Source organism: Equus przewalskii, chromosome 16 (genome assembly GCF_037783145.1).
Source record: "Equus przewalskii isolate Varuska chromosome 16, EquPr2, whole genome shotgun sequence".
In the NCBI taxonomy this organism is placed as follows: domain Eukaryota; kingdom Metazoa; phylum Chordata; class Mammalia; order Perissodactyla; family Equidae; genus Equus; species Equus przewalskii.
The window spans coordinates 28,055,870-28,073,601 of NC_091846.1; the positions used below are offsets into that span (position 1 = coordinate 28,055,870).

The 17,732-nt window shown below is 36.3% G+C and overlaps 1 protein-coding gene across 15 annotated transcripts in view; it reads right to left on the minus strand.

Moving 5' to 3' along the window:
- The window catches only part of DGKH (diacylglycerol kinase eta), a 175,313-nt gene that overhangs the window by 60,151 nt on the left and 97,430 nt on the right, over positions 1-17,732 (minus strand). For 12 of the 15 annotated variants that reach the window (XM_070578389.1, XM_070578387.1, XM_070578390.1 and 9 more), the window contains 8 exons: positions 13,668-13,772; positions 13,277-13,409; positions 8,128-8,234; positions 7,332-7,457; positions 4,116-4,218; positions 2,605-2,764; positions 722-830; positions 453-592 (listed from right to left, as the gene is read on the minus strand). In XM_070578389.1, coding sequence (XP_070434490.1) covers positions 453-592; positions 722-830; positions 2,605-2,764; positions 4,116-4,218; positions 7,332-7,457; positions 8,128-8,234; positions 13,277-13,409; positions 13,668-13,772 — 983 coding nt within the window. Of the gene's footprint in view, positions 1-452; positions 593-721; positions 831-2,604; positions 2,765-4,115; positions 4,219-7,331; positions 7,458-8,127; positions 8,235-13,276; positions 13,410-13,667; positions 13,792-14,862; positions 15,028-17,732 lie in introns of those variants that run through there. The other 3 variants (XM_070578394.1, XM_070578402.1, XM_070578401.1) reach the window with 3 other exon arrangements.

Sequence of the window (17,732 nt, forward strand, 5' to 3'; positions counted from 1 at the left end):
TCAAATTCTTTCTTAATATCTATGATTAAGAAGAGACAGTCTAACAAATCTAAAGCTTATATGTCTTTCTTAGCTTTAACAAAACCACAGATGGGGCCATACCTATTATACTCATACATAGACCCCTCGCCCCCCAAATTAACTCTTTAAGCTTTCTGACCAGGACAACAATTACAAGTTATTGGTATCAACATAGCCTTCTATCTTTAAAAATAATGGGTTCATTAGATTAGTTTTCTCAGGTTTTGTTACAGTTCATTCATTCACTCAAAAAATATATATTTATTGTCTACTCTATGCCAGGCTCTGCTCTAGACCTCAGGGGTGAAAGAGTCAACAGGGCTAGGAAGCCTCTGACCTCGTGGAGCTTATACTCAGTAGAATTTAAACGGTCAAAAAAGGAGTTGGGTACACCATTTTCAATCCAGTTTTAGACGAGAATTCACTTTTACCTGTCCAACATTTTGGTACTGGCTCTTTCCAGCTTCTCTAATATCTGAGGAAGTTGAGTGTCATCATCGTATGAACCTCCCCAGCCAAGAACCCGGGCAAGGTCGTTTCCTGTACCCAGAGGCAATACTCCCAGCTGGCACTGAAAGAGAGCACAAGAGGGAGACCTCAGACAAGCTGAGAAATAGAGACTGTTACATTTCTGCCCTTCTCTGGTCAGCAGGTTAGCATACATCCATGTTAACTAGCAATGAAAAGAATTACTACTTGCCTGTTTATTCAAGTTGAGCTTATCAATTTCTGACAAAACCCAACCTACACTTCCATCTCCTCCACAGACAAGAATCCGGAAATTGTCAAACTTCTGGAATAATCTTAAACTGAAAGTAAAAAGTATTTTATATTAATATAAATAAATAAAAATCACTTTCCCCGATTCTTTGTTATTCTGTATTTATTGGTATTCACATTCAGATTAAATATAAGAACTCTTACATATTAATTATACTATAAAAACTAATTTGATTGCAATTTTTAACTCAAGTAAACTTCTTAACCATAAAGAAGAAAGGGGATTATAAGTAGAAATGGAGACAAAATCAGGAGGAAAGAGAAGTGAGAAATGAGAAAACAAAAAAGAAGTAGAACCAGGAAAGAGAATGAAAGGTAAGTGATATGAAATGGTAAAAGCAGTGATTTTTCTCTTTCCATTACAAGGACATGTTATTTCCTTGAGAATAGCATGTTGCAAACTGGGAGAATCTAGGACACTGATGCTACTGAGTGTCACATGAGGCAGTTCCTAAAGAGACCCACCAAACCTTGCCAATGTATCACTTCTAGTACTCCCAGTTGTTTTTCCTCCTCCTGTTCTCAGGTCAATGTTTATACTTCTATCTTCCTTCCTCTCAACTTTTGACACATCCGCCCCCTGAATGTACCTTTGTACACCTTAAGTATTGTGGAATATCTAAAAAATATGTCATAGAGACAATCTCAAGAAGTTTCACAAGGGAGATCTTTTGTGAATCTCAGAGGATGGGTGGGAAAAATAAATGTTAAAAATATAAGATATTGGAACTATGAAGAAGTATTAAAAGGATGTGCTAGAAAGGGATACAAAGTTAACCAGAATGGAAGAGTCAAAGATGAGAAGATAGGTTAGAAAGAAATGCTAGGACCCAAACAAGGGTAAGCAGGGGATGTGCAAGTGAGAAGGAAGGAGTTCGCTACAAACGAAGAAGACCAACACCCATCTGACCAGAAGGGCATGAGACTTCGCAAGAAAAAGGCAATGGAAACAAGAAGGAAGATCCTGAAGGGACAAAAGCAAAAAGAGGCACAAAGAGAGACTGAGGAGAGAAACAGAGAAGAGAGGAAAGTTAAATTATAAAACACAAAAGGCCTCTCCAGGCCCTGGTATCTAAAATCCCCATTTCTACTTTGAGTTCATGCTTTTAGGGGACAGCGGAACCCAGCAGAAAAGCTGAGTTGGCAGAAGCAGATCACCCAGAGACTGCAGGCCCCTGGGTCAGATGACACAGTGTCGCCTCTCCAACAAAAATCACATGCATACACTAAAGATGGATTGAAAGTGCCGCAAGGCGTTTCCCTCATTAAAGATATACTTAATATTTTTCGATTTTAAGTTATATGACATTCCAGAAAGCTGCAACAAACAATCGACAAAAATGTTGTTTGTCATTTATGTGAACTGAGTCTGAAATCCTCGAGGAACCGTCCTTGAGATCCATGACAGTATCTGTGCTTTGGTTAAATAATTGATTATGTGTATTACATAAAAATTAATACTAGTCTTCCATGCAAATCATCTTCTAAAGTTATTTTGTGGTTCTATATTTACACAAGCTGACCTTTCTTAGAGCTAAGCAAATTATTGGTATTATTTGATGTAGGATATATTCTACAACACTTTCTAAGCAAATTTTGGATTTTTTAGCACAACAAGAAGTTATATAAGTATCAAAAAGGTTGTGTTAAAATTTATAACTAGAGCTTTAAAAAAGGGAGGAGAAGGAAGATCAACACAGAGATGTCTAGATGAATATACAATTTTCATGAACTGAAAAGCCAAACATATTTCATGCTCAGTGCTATATTTCATTCAAACGAGATTTATCAATAATCAATTACCCTAAATGAGGCCCTCCATTCATTAAATCAAACACCTGAGCCGGATTTAGCAACTGTTTAAATCGTCGAAGGAACTTTACTCCCTGATTATCTCCACTCTTAGAATTGACAAAAACCAATAGAGGACTAACACAGAATGAAAATGTTGCTCTACAGAAACCTGTAAAAAAACACAGAACAAGATCAATACATACAACTCTCTCTCCTGAACTGTTAACATTTCAGAGAAAGGAAGATACATTCATAAACAAAGAACCTTGTTCATTACTTTAACAGTAAGTTATAATTTAGCTCCCAAAATGGAGCTAGGCTTATTATTTACATACTAAGAATATAGAACTTATCTTTCTAATTATGCTCTATAAGGAAAAATCATACCAAAGAGGGTAACAGTATTAATCATAGATAATTTGAGATCTACCACCTGCCTTAACAACCCTTAATTATAAGAAAAACCAATCACGGTCCATAAATTCTCAATTGGAAAAGGATTCGTATGTTCATGTTGAGTGTTATAAAATATTTTAACTGATTCTTGATGAGGCCTGGGAAAATATTTTACAAGGTATAATGAACAACAGAACCCTGGTATATCAGGGCTTGTGGAGGGGAGGCTTTTAATAGCATAGGTTAAAAAATTCACATTTCGGGGGCCGGCCCCGTGGCCGAGTGGCTAAGTTGGTGCGCTCCGCTTCGGTAGCCCAGGGTTTCACCGGTTCGGATCCTGGGCACGGACATGGCACCACTCGTCAAGCCATGCTGAGGCGGCATCCCACATGCCACAACTAGAAGGACCCACAACTAGAAATACACAGCTATGTACTGGGGGGCTTTGGGGAGAAAAACAAAAAATAAAATCTTTAAAAAAAAATCACATCTTTTGAGGCTTGTGTCCTAACATCTATGATATCTATTGGCATAATTTATATAAAAAGTGTGACAAGCATAAGACACTTTATCAACGCAAAACTTTAATAGCATACGGTAAAAGCCTTTTGTGATATGGTTTGCTTAGAAGGAAGTTATTAATATGCTATTCCAAAACCAGTGTTGCAAATAGGTTCTCAGCACTTACAACTAAGTTGTAAGATTCTGGAAAAAGTGAATGAATTTATAGTAATATACATTACTGCAATGAAATTACAGGAAAACATTTCTAAATAAGAGCTATGCAAAAGGGCAGTTTCAATTATGGAGGAAAAGAAAACACTTGTAAAAAAGTTAACCTCTCGAATTGCATTTTGGTACAGAATAATGATCTTATTTGCTGAAATGTAAAATCTAAAAGTCTTATACACAGAAATTTCACCAATGTGTTAATAGCTATGTTAAACTTTAATTTTAAAATGTTCTTTTAAAAATTAAATGTACTATTCAGCAATTTAAATGGAATTATTATATAAAAACTGACAAGAATAACCAGCTACAATTCTATTTATCCTAGGAAAATAAACGTATCTATCAACATTCAATATGCCAGGAATATACATACTTACACTACTGCTACGTACCATCAGAATCAGTGCTGTTTAGTGCAATTGGAGGTATGACAGACACTTTACATTGGCCAAGTGGACATATAGGGTGGTATAAATCTTTGCAGGCAGTGTGTACCTAACAACAAACAAAAAAACTTTCAAGAATCATAAAGACAAACCAATGCTTTGTTATGTTACAAATTAAATCTAAGGTACTCATAATTGAAGATCAACTGCATCACAAAATTTTCAGTAATTCATAAATTATTTTAACGACACAATATTTATACTTCTAAGGAATGGGCTAATCATTTTAGAGATGGGGATTTGGTTTGGTCTGTGCAGCCTATTTTCATGACGGTGTCAGGCAAGTAGTATAGAGTCAGTAAATGTCTGGTGAAGGCGAGAGAGAGGAAGAGACGAGAAAGAAGTGCAGGGCAAAGGAGGGCAAGAGGGAGGAAGGGCAGGAGAAACGGAGAGAGAGGGGAAAGGGGGAGAGAGGGAGAAAGGGGGAGAGAGGGAGACAGGGAGGGAAGCTAACCAGTATGCGTGAATATCATTGTCCGTGAAAAAAACTGATGATGTCTACCTTATAAAATTCTTATAGAATTTAATGAAAATAAACAAAATCTGTAATGTGTCTGCTCTGTCTGCAGTGACCCTATAACTTTCTATTCACACCTTGTTTATAACATTTTCATGTTGGTATGGTTAGAGTACATCCATGCCTATTTTCTCAGCTAGACTTCTGCCTCTGTAAGGAAAAGAAACAGGTCCCAGCATTGCATACTCATCTTGGAAAGTGATATACATCACAGACACTCAGTAAATGTGTTAACTCTGTGGAAACAACAAGTTTCAAGCTCACTCAAGATACTATTGAGAACAAAAGCAGGGCTAACTTATTAAGTAGGATCAGACAATTTAGAATACTTTATGGACTTACCTAGAGAGCCTTTAAAAGTTTTAAGCAGTAAAAGCAGATGCTTCATAAAGCACTTATTTAATCTGGCGTTATTTCATTAGTCCTTTTAGAAAATTGGATATTAAACACATATTTAAAAATACTTTTGAGAAAATAACTGAAATTTAATAGTGCTTCTTGTTCTGCTGATGACCTAGTACTGGACAGTTTCTTATTATGATTTACAATAATTAACAATCCAAATGGATTTTAGAAAAACAAGCACACACAGTTTTAAAAGGAATTTAAAAATGTAGGAGAATCATAGAGCAAAATGGAAAAGTATTTATAAGAATGTTAAGGAGAAAAGCAGAAAAGAAAACTGTATCTTCACTATTTTTACAGAAAAGGCAAAAGTATGTCCAGAGACTGGAAAACAGCTGGAAAAATTAGGAGTTGATTCATTAGGAGGGTGGAACTATGGTTTTGTCTTGTTTTGTTTTTAACTAGATAACTATGTTTAGATATTAGATATTCTGCTGTTCAAGACTCACGTTTTAAAGGCAAAATAATATGTGACCAGATAAATGACAGTGCATACGAAGCACAAGACTGAGAGAGATGTAACAAGGTGATGGCGGTCCAGAAACCCACACGGCCAACTGACACAGGGAAGGGCAGGAATGATTTCATAATCAAGGCGATACTTAAGTTTGTCAGGCAAAGAGAGGGAAAAGACATCCCAGAATGCCCCCTTCTACAATCTGTAATAATACTTCTATTTGCGGAATTTTTTAAGGGGGAGGGGGGTGAGCAGAGCGAGCAAGTAAAAAACCTAATTAACACCTACTGTTAAAGTTGATAAACTTTAAAAACCAGTGACTAAATACAAGTAGAGACCTATATATTGTAGGTAAACGCAGCTTATAGAAAACCTTACTAAAATAATTCATCACACACGGGATCTGCTTTCTTTTTAAAAAGTTGGAAAAGAACAACCGAAGTTCTAGAAGTAGAGAAACAGACTTTGGTAAATGTACAGATTAATAAAAATAGCAGTCAGTGCATACATCAGTGACTGTCCCCCCAAAAAGAAATCTTAGATGGGATGAAGATTTAAAATTTTGTTTACAGGAACACTCTTTTTATGTATTTTTTTAAATTTCATCTTACAGTCTTTCAGGAGTACTCCTTTAAAATAAGGAATGGCTAAGAGGGTCTTAGGGGTTGGGGTTGCACCAAAACACTAAAGAGAGATATTTAGTATAGTCTATACATTATATTAAATGACATAAGAGAAATAAAAAGTAACACTTATGGCTAACAAAAGAGGCAACTGATGAAGAGTAACAAAAGCATGAGGGCAAAGAAAACCACGTTTGACTTAAAACTGAAAAGGAAACACAGACGACCTGACTAAAAAGCTGGAGGACTTATTTTCCTCTGTGGCTGATGGAATCAGTCTCATTGATTATGAAATCGACACATCATACTCACCTCTCTTATATTTTCTGATCTACACCATACATATTAAAAGCAATGATGTGTCCACCTTCCTGGGGGTTGAGGGGCTCACTTCCAAGACCCAAAACAAGACCAAGCAAATCAGCCCCAGTGCAAGGCAGCCACCATTGCAGTCGGACAGCATGGCCCAGGGCTCAGATGATCACTCACTATTGCCTCCTTACCCCCTGAACTTTTAGCTCCTCACCAGCCTCTGAGTGGCGTTAGTTCAGCCTCTGAGTTCCTGCTCGGACTGCCCTCATGCAGTCTGGAGGCCCAGTCCTCATGCAATCTGGCACAGACAGGACCATTCCCTGCTGTGGGCTCCACGTTACACTGTGCGCACTTCTCACTGCTTTCTTGCACATGCAAGGAAGTTTTAAAATATTTATTTATATAACATAAACATATATAATTTAAATTACATCAGTGCATGGTCCACTGAACTTAGCATTCTGTCTGTCAGAGAACACACACAGGGTTGCAGTCAAATTACACTTTGCACGTCAATCAAAATTTGGTGGCTTTCTGTAGGCAACAGGTGGTAAAAGAGGCCTAAAAATAGCAAACCACTGAGCGTGGCCAAAGTATAATGAAAAATAATAAAAAGAGGTCATCAGACAAAGGAAATACATAACAAAGGCAAGTATTACAAAAAGGGCATTTGAAAATGTAACCAGACTGAAAGGAATACACCTTGAAAAGAGATGAAAGTTACAATGGGTGGTTGTGCTACCAGGCTCTGCTATGCCATAAATTCTTTCCTTTGCCTCTAAAATACATAGATGAAAAAGTTACAAAATGAAGCTAATTAAAAAGGAAAATAATTATAAAATTCTCACCATCGTTTTACACCAAAGGCATTTCCAATCTTGAAGACGGAGAACGCTCCCGCACGTTTTGTCACAGACAGCACATTTGGCGCTCACGGGCAAGTTACCCTCAAGCCACTGGTGCGGCATAGCCACCTGTGGAGCAGAAAGAAAGGGCAGTCAAATTAAACTGTGGAGGACCTCATCCTTCCCCTAGGGAAGATAGATCATTATTTCTTACTCTATGCAATCAATAACATGTATTGATCGTGGCATCCATTCATTTAGCCCACATTTATGGAGCATCCATTATGCCCCGAGCACTGTAAAGATACAAGGATAAATAAGACTAAGTCCCCGCCCATCAGGATTTGTAGTCTAGCTGAGGAGAAAGGCAAATAAAGGGATTATCGTAAAGTGATTACAAAGTGCTATCAGAGATTCCTATGCCAGGTGGGAAGAAGCAAGGTTTTGAAGGGAGGGGCACTGTCGAGAGGAGAGCCCAAGGTTTGAGGAGTAAACATCTGAGTCAAGAGCTGAGCTGAGCCTTCAAGACCATCTCAGTTTGTCAGATAACCAACTATAGCACCAGCCCAGCACAACCACTACTCACTATGCCTAAGCCCTAGTCACACATTTCCCTCCCAATTTAAGGGCTGAAGGAAGAGATGAAGGATTGAATTGAAAATAAAACTCATAATCAATCAAAATCTTCCATTTAGTCCTAATAATAAACATTCCCTCTTAACTCTCCTAATTTTCCACAAGAACGTAAAATAAAAGAGAAGAGATACTGGGAGGAGGTCAGAGACGGAAGAGAGCTTACTCCATCTTCGTCCTCTATGATGTCCTTCCCGATGGAGGCCAGTGTCGTCCATTTGCAGTTGTTTGTTGCTCTCACTGCACATCTTTTGTGAGCCTTGAATTTACACACTGAAAAAAAGTCAATCATTTCTAAATGAATATGTACTTTTGGACCAATGATGAAAAGAAATCACAGCATGAAGTTTAAAAGGGGTAAGGGGTAGAAAAAAACAATATTTTAAAAAGTTTAAATTATTCTTCAATAATAGTAATGGTATCATAAAAAGCAAATACAGCTATGTATTTATGAAGCACTTTTATCATGCTAAAGATGGCTACTTAAAGAGATTCCACTTACTCATAAAAGAAGAACAGAAAGGAAATGAACACAAAAGAATTAGATCTTCAGGAGAAGAGAGACAACACACACACACACACAAACACAGAAGAAAATAAAATTCAGTGACACAGAGGTGCTGGTAACATCCATTTTCTTAATCTGGGTCTGATTACATAAGTGTATTTAATTTGTGAAAATCCAGTGAGCTGTATACTTCTGATGTTTTCATTTTTCTATATGTATAATATATTTAAAATTAAAAGTTTGAAAATATCAGTAGGATAAAGAACAGGATAATTCAGAGGAGCTTTAAAGAGCAAGCATATCAAGAAAATATCCAGAGATGACAGGAAACAGGTTGACGAAGGGCATAAAGATGGCATTGTCATTTAAAAGTATTATGTAGGGATGGCTATAATGTAGACGAAAGGAATGACAAATGATGTTCCCACTACACGTATCACTAATTCTCTGCTGCCATATTTTCATAAAGGAGCCTACAAAAGAGAAATAAGAGGAAACAACCAAGAGAGAAGCAACACATACATGAAAAAACAAATACGCCACAGATTATTTGAAAAATTAACCCTTGCTCATGAAAATCGGAACTTGACTACCACTAAACTTATTTATCCTTCTAAGGACACAAAAGATTCAAGCATTCGTGGATACTGACGTTATAACAGCTTCTGACTTTTCAGATAAATATTTAAAGGTAGAGATCATTTCAGTGAAAACATAGTAAGGTAGCTGTTGCTAAATTCTAAATGTGAGGTGGCCCCTTTTCACGATTTTTGAATTTCTACCAGTAAACCATTAACAAATTTGAAACAATGGGCTACACACCATTCTCTTAAATTGTCCTAATTTAATGTAACATGAAAACGAAAGGGTCAGGTAAAATACGGAAGAATTTTATAGCCAAATGTGCAGAATGCTTCACACATCATGAACAGCCGAAATATAAATGGCCACTTAAACTCAGTTGGTTTGTCCTTGAAAACTATTAGTCTATAGACATTGGAATGTTTCATTTACTTGTTCTTTTGTGTACACTGACAAATTCTTTCCTGGAAACCATATTATTTTTGTTATAAATAACTTTTTGACTTGAGCACAGACTTCATATGGAAAACATTTTTTCAATTGAATTTTATTGCTGATAAACAATAGCGTAAGGAAATAGCACTAGAGGAAGTAAGCTTAGTTTGAAAAACAACTTTACCATGATCTGCTCCCCTTTGGTCCAATTTTATAACTGTGGCTGGTTAGCTTCTCTAGGCCTTTTCATCTATCTTGGGATTTCTCAAAAGTATGATTCTAGTTTTAGTTTTATCTGCAACAGAATTCCCAGGCTGCTTTTTAAGTACAAATAATTACTTGATATTAACAGTCAATGACTGTTTTCTAAGAGGCAAAGAAGGAACTATAAATAAGACAACAGGGTATAATTTTATGGCTTTGTTTGTGGTTGTGTGTGAGGAAGACTGGCCCTGAGCTAACATGTTGCCAATTTTCCTCTTTTTGCCTGAGGAAGATGGTCACTGAGCTAACATCCGTGCCAATCTTCCTCTATTTTATGTGGGATGCTGCCACAGCATGGCTTGAAGAGTAGTGCTAGGTCCGCGCCTGGGATCTGAACCTGTGAATCCCGGGCCACCGAAGCAGAGCACGCAAACTTAACCACTACACCACAGGGCCAGCCCATCATAGCCCTTTGAAAATTCTGCCATTAAATCAAATAGCTGATTAAAAATAAAAATCATACTTTTGTAATAATAAAGTGCTTCATGCAATGAGCCTTGAGAATTACAAAGTTGCTTAATATAACATATAATAATAATAAAACAAACTAGACTGTAATTATGGTCAGTAAGGAATGGAAATGATTAACAGGCAACTTAATTTTGTTAGATGACAATTAAATTTCTCCAAACAAGTAATCCTGAAATAAAGCACTTTTCCCTGACCTATAAAGCCATTATTTTAAAACCACAGAACTTAGAAAATATACTGACATGTAACAAAATTATAATTTTTTATTCCAATATTCAGTCTTTACCACAGTTAATCTTTATAAGAGTTCAACAGTGGTTAAGATAAAAATTAATAAGTAGATGTTGACATAGTTGATGCTGTTGATGTAAAAAAAAAAAATCACCATTTAACCTTTTTTGTTAAATTACTGTTTAAATAACTGTGAAGAACAATTATGCTCTGAAATTATAATTAGCATTTTCAATTGATTTATGGGATTATTTATTAAAAGTATTTTCTCCACAACTAGAAGGACCCACAACTAAAATAGACAACTATCTACTGGGGGGGGGGGGGAGTTTGGGGGTAAAAAGCAGAAAGAAAAAAAAGTATTTTCTGTCTTCTATTTTTCAGTCATATTTTATATTCTCAAGGACTTTAAAATAATAATTTTAGTTACTATTGAACACAAACTTAGAAGACAAATCAGTACAGCCTTGTTTTATTATGAAAAACAAGGACAGAAAGATTAAGTAAATTTAGTGATAGCTTCACACCCCAGAAGCTAGATTCCATTCCAATACAAAGTTATTCACGGTCACTGTTGAATGAATTTTCCTTGTATTTGCATCTCTATTATAACTTTTAAAGCCTCTTATATCCTATGTCTTTAGTTTTATGAAGCAATCAGTTTATTCAGATTTTGGGGGTATTTCTAAAGTTTAAGTACAACTTTGGTTACGATAAAAATATCTTAAATAAGTACATTCTCATAAAAATAAAAAGGTAACTTTTTTATATATTCATAAAACCCATGGATTTTTAAAACCTCCTGCTACGGTTCTAAAATTACTAATGGGCACAATGCTGCAGACAAAATTTTTATCAGCAGAGAAAATGAATACTAACACATATTCCTCTAAAAATATAATTTCAAAATACAATAATTGAGACCTAAAAAAAGTCAGAAAGACTTCATTATTAACAGAATAATATAACAAATTTATTTAAAGACTTTTAAGTTTCTTATTCTCACCAGCTAATGTAATTTTCATTTTTCTTTTAAAATTCTTAGAAAAATATATAGTCATCCTACTATTAACCTCAATTCCTAAGCAATTAAAGATATTTAATAATGCATAACTCTCAAATCAGAAGGGCACCACAGAGTATCTCAGATCTGATATCTTTTTTAGTATTTTTTGGATGAAGACTAGAAGGGAATAATAAAAACCCCTTCAAAACAGTACCCCATGATATTACAGATCTGGTCGGAGTAACTCAGAGCCACAGGAACCCTTTCAGATTACTAAAGTCATAAAGGCCAATTATATCTCTGTTTGTAATCATTCCTTAAGTCTAAAAAAATTTTTAATGTCTCCTCCATGTTCATTTTCATTCATTGGGCCATGGCGCAGTTACAAACCTCTACAATTTATTTGACTAGAAAAGCAGTTTTAGTATACATATTCTCTCATTTAATTTTCATTGTGTTCCATGAGGTATAAATGACTATTATCCCCATTTTACAGATGAGGAACCAAAAGTTTAAAAAAGTTAAACTACTTCTGGTCATAGACTGCAAGGCTGGCAGTGGGACTGCCACTGAGAGGGCTGAGCTGCAGAGCTCTGGTCTTTTTTTTTTTTTTTTTTTCCTTTGATAAGCCATATTTTTATTAAGCCATCTTAAAGTGGGATGCCCCTGTTTTTAGATAAGCTTTTATTTTTTTTGCTAACGTAGTCTGAAAAGTAGAATTAAATAGTTGATATTAGTGATAGACAGCTGTTATTTGTACAAATCACAGTTATTTATGTTTCAATTCCATTCAGCTACTCTAATGAATGCATTTGCAGCCAACTTGGCCATCTTGCCTGAGCTTTCTCTCATCCACAAACCATTTGTGGACTACTCCCAAATTAATCATTCTCCACCTTCACCACAGCACCCTCCATACCACTCTTCAGCTGATGCAGAGCTCTGGTCTTAATTGCCACGCCACATCATATTAAATAGCTGAAATGCCTCAGATTGTATACTTTAAAATGAATTAAAACTGTGACCCTATTCCTATTTCATTTTATTATAATAAAGTGACATTCAAATTTACATAAGAATTTTTTGTATTAGAAAAGCTAGTATTATTCGTAGCTCAAAAAGTAGTACACAATCGTGTGATCACTGACGTATGAAATTAAATAAATCTAAAGAAGTTATGAGTTTTCTCTTGGCAATTAGTAGTGTATTTGTTTTTAGTGGTCACGGCTCTTAAATTAAAAAACAACCTAAAAATCCTATAATGAAAACAACAGCATAGGCCTTATTTTTAGAAAACTTCAAAGAAATTAAAAGGGTGGCATCCATTTAAATTAAACATAAATGAAATTTTTAAAACATTCAAAACAATGAAATACAAGTAACAATCAGAAATTCTGCCAAAGAGGATATACTCTCCTCACAGAAAGTTTTCTTCTCCATGATCAATCTGAACTGAAAAAGAACACTAGAAAACTAGAACAACATACAAAGTCTAAAGACTTTTTTTAAACAGTGGTTGCTGGTTCCTCAGGAGTGAAATGTTACATTTTGATTTATACATCCTTTCAAGTGATTTTATATTATCTTGCCCTCAGTAAAAATACTTCCTAAGTTAGTCCTACGTGTGCAGAGCTCCACTTGAAACTACAATAAAATTTAAACACTATGTTCCTGCGGAGATGCTCCTAGGAACTGCTTCCATCCAAGGAAAAGGTTTTCCTGTGATGAGGTTTCTCTGTTCAAGTCACAGAAGCACCACTGGCAGAGTTTACGGTACAGTCCGCGCTGAGGGAGAACACATGCTGGATGCTACAGTACCTTCGCAGGACAGGCCATGGGAGGTGACTCCGGAGAGACTCTCTCGGCACACGTTACAGAAAGTGGGTCGGGCATGGGAGCAGGCGTACCAGTTATGCATCCCTGAGAAATGTTCCACATTAAACTGGGCCACCTAGAAATGAGACGTTAGCACAGATTTTCCAAACAAGAGATCAAGACTACAGATGGTAACTATTCGAAACATACATAGTTGGGATTAAAATTTCAAATCCAAAATTTTTAAAACTAAAACACTTTGCTTTAAGTAAAAAAAATTTTAACATCAGACTTAAGCTGCTCAATGAATCCACACACACATATTTTTTTTTGCAGAATACAGCTTCAGCTCTCCGGTTAAGAACATGAGACAACAGAAGAGATGCCACTTCACCTCGTAAGGTTCTCTGGTCTGTACAGACTTCAGTGAGCTGATCCAATCCTCCATCTCCTTTCTGTTCTCGGCACACAGCATTAGTCTTCTGAAGGGAGTGATTATCTGAAAGGGATAATTCAATCTAATGATCGTTAATAACAAGAGAGATTACTGCAAAACCTAGCATTTTACAAGGTAATTCCATTTGCAATCTCTGAGTCCTTATTTCCCTCATGAAGAAAGTAAGATTCTCTGTAAAATAAATGACTTTAGTTCTCCGAGTATGATGCAACGTGGTCTAGGAAAGAAAAATTCTAAAGAGCCTTTTCTTGTCTTTGATCTCATTGCTACTCATTTTTCAGGCCTTTTAGTCCTTTACCAAAGGCCATGAACCCAATAAACAACGTGTTCTTATTTCAAGGAATATATCTTGAAAGCTGATTTCAAATTTACTTTAAAATAATTCACAGTAAGGTTAGAATTAATACGTAGTTTTCAACATAGACTTGTTTTAAATTGAAAATCAAAAGAATGAAATATTACATGATTTCATAATTGGTTTACGATGGTATGAAGAATATTCTGTTATCAAATAATGTTGGGATTATATATCATTTCCATTGCCTATCTTAATATGATTTATATGAAGGATTTTTTCCTCATTGTGTAGAACTCCACTGTACTACTTTTTAGTGAGAGCAAGGAAGGAGCATTAGCATAAGGGGGGTCCTTTAGTCGGCTTTAAGGGAAGAAAATAATTGTGACTTTCACCTTTTTCATAACACTAAAGAATGCAAATTAGCTATATTAAGACTCTTAAAGCAAGGGGAATAAAAATTTCATGCCGTTACAGCACCAAAAGTGCTTCAAAGTGAGATTCTGAAATGACTTGAAAGAAGCCCCTGTTTATGTGTGAAGATTCTGAGCAAAATGCAACATGCCAACCTAGAAACTATTTCTAAATAATAAATTACATATTTATTTAGAAAGCAAATAAGACATTTCCTCAGGTTAAAAGCGATTTGATCAAGTGATAATCTACATATTGCATTATAGAGATTTTTCAAGTCATGAAAAAGCAATAATCATTTAAAAAAAAAAAGACACCCTTCCCAAAAGGAGTAAACTAGCAAGGCTCTATCACTACTTTTCACCTTGGAAAATAAGTCCATTGTTCAAAACTATAGAGATCAGCTCAATCTTAGCTACTCACCAGTCACTGCCTCCTCTCATCTGTCATTAGTTTAGGCTACACGCTCCTTCCTTAACCCAAGAGGCCTTTAATACATCTGACAGGCACTCGCGCTTAAATACAGCTGGCCAGAAGTCACGTGGAGGAGGAGCACCAACCACTCAGCTTTGGGGATTTGTTAATTGCCTATGAAATTGAACAGAACCTCACTTTTGCATTTTCTTCTGTTTTCCACTACTCTCTTTGGATAAAGCTTATTAGCAGTTGGTCACTTTTCTTCCTGAATAAATAGTTAATGCAAAGAGCAATGCCTCCCTCGTTACTTAGGAGCCAAATGGATGCTTTATTGCTTCAAAATGTTTTCCTAGGACAGCTCATCAAATGCAGCAGAGAGACACCATTAAATCATAATACACTCCTGGCTCCAACGGCTGGCACAGCACTTCAGAAATCTCAGTTTCACTGCACTGAATAAATCTGATATTTATTGAAATAAATATAGTCTCTAGTACTTCTCTTATCTATTTTTTTGCTATACTATGCGACGTAACTCTAAGGATTCCCTCTCTTTCATTATGATCTTATAGTGAGATGAGCATTATTCAGATAAGCAAATCAGGCTTGCTATTTTATTAATTTTGTTTTTTGCTTTATTCTAAGTAAAGCAGGATGTCTGATGGTTTTAACTATCTTTAATGCCACTATATTTTTAAAAAGTCATTGTGAATTCAACAAAAATAGGAGAAAGAAAGATAAAGAAACAGCTTCTCATTTTTCTTGTAGTTTTTGGAACTACATAAATGCCTCAGTTCTAAAGGATTTCAACAATATAAATAATGTATGCACCTTATATGCTGATGAAGTAAAATGCACACATTTGCAATTTTAATGAACATTTGTTTAAAATGGATAATCATAAGCAAGTAAAGATCATATCACATTCTTAAAATAAAAGTTAAGTTTTTAAGAACCAAAGAGAAATAATAAATAATTTTGATTTACCGGCCCTGTGATGAAGGGTGATTAAGAAATCTACTGATGATAAAGTTACATTATAAGAAGTTAGTATGAAAAAGAAAATCCTTCATAAATCATGCCATGCAGAGATGTCTAGCTTTACGGCTACAGTACCAAAAATACCTCAGTGAGCAGCCCAGAGTTGTGTGGGCCTAACTGAAGAGAAGGCTGGCTAGCCCAGCAAATCTGTCATGTCTCCCAAATTACTCTCCTCTAGGGTAATCCCTCATCAGGGCTTCAGTTCTCTGAATCCCCTCTCCAACTTTTATTTAAATTCTTCCTCAGGCTGAAACTTTGTAGGAAAGCAAATGACAGGTGTTAACTGACAGGCTCTGGTTGTACCCTAACTGAACCCCACCACACTACAGTGGTTTCTTACCCAAATCTTTATCAGAAGAATATTTGGGGAGCAGCAAATTTCAACAACTATTTGGTTCTTACTCTGAAAGTATATCTGACTCAGCCTTTTTATTATGACAAGTGAGTAGGATGGGGAGACGGAAGAGAGAGGAGACGGGTGGGGAATGCTATTCCCGGGAAGACTGTATGAGCCTGTTGGGGGCCAAGGCCAAGACGGTTCTGGAACTAGAGGGCTTTTTACATTTCTTGAAGGATCTGCAGCTTATCTACCCTAAAGTGTCCCCTAGTCCCCAGCCCCTGTCCTCATCTCAACCCCACTCTTATCTTCTCTTCCCACTTGCCCAACATTCCCAAATAATTTTTCTCACCTCAACTTACTTCCATAATTAGTTTTTTCAAACTATAACCACCACTCCCACCTCAGATCTCGGAACACACCTGCCTGTTCATCCACCCCAGCATTTACTGAGCGTGGACCGCATGCCAGAGCCCAGGGATACAAGCCATACGGGCTTTGCCTTATCGGTCTAGAAGGGAGACAAAGGAAACCAAGGTTTGCTTGTCTGAAAAAGTGCTGCACAAGTCAGAGTACAAAGGAGAGACACCCAAATCAGTTAGATCCTAAATGCAACCTCAAATAACATAAAAACTCTCCACTAATACAGACACCGCTCCACTTTGAGAGTTACTGGCCTAGAAGGGTTAATCCAGCAACACCACCAGGTGTGTATAAGAATCAAGACCTTCTCAGTCTGGTAAAGCACGTAAATACATAAGACAGATACAAGACAAACTGGTGTCAAATACATAAAATTCTATAGAAGAGTAATATTATAGTTAAGACTTTAAATACATAAACACGCACAGGAGAAAAAGACACACAGCCAATACCACGCTGGTTATCGTTGAGTGGAGAGATTATAGATAATTTTAATTGTAATTTTTTTTTTTGGTTTGTCTGTAGTTTCTAAAGTAAACATATAGTACTTCTGTTAGTAAAAATATTACCATTTTTTACTAACAGAAGGATGAGAATTTAGAATTTAAAACTTTGCATTGTTCCAAAGCAGGAGTTCGCAAACTTTGCTGCACATTAGAATCACCTGGGAGATTTTTCAAAATCCCAGGGTCCAGACCACACGCCGCACCAGTCAAATCAGAACACATGAGGGTGGGACCCGCCCACCAGTTTAACTCCCAGGTGATTCCAAAGTGCAGCCAAGTTTGAGAACCAGTGTTCTAAAGATATTTCATTGTTCCGCACAACAGTGTTAGAACTTAAAAAATGAGAGAAGTTTCTGCAGGGAAGTGAATCACAGGCAATTGCTAATCTGTGAATTCCTGACTGGAAACCACTAATGTAACAGCAGAGTGATTCAGTGCCTAAACTCTGGAGTCGGACTGACTTAGATGGAAAACTAAGAGCATCCTTTCCTACATGTGTGGCTGTGAACATGTTTCCTTGGTTCTCTCAGCCTCAGTCTCGCAGCTGCTAAGTGAGGGCAGAGCAGGAA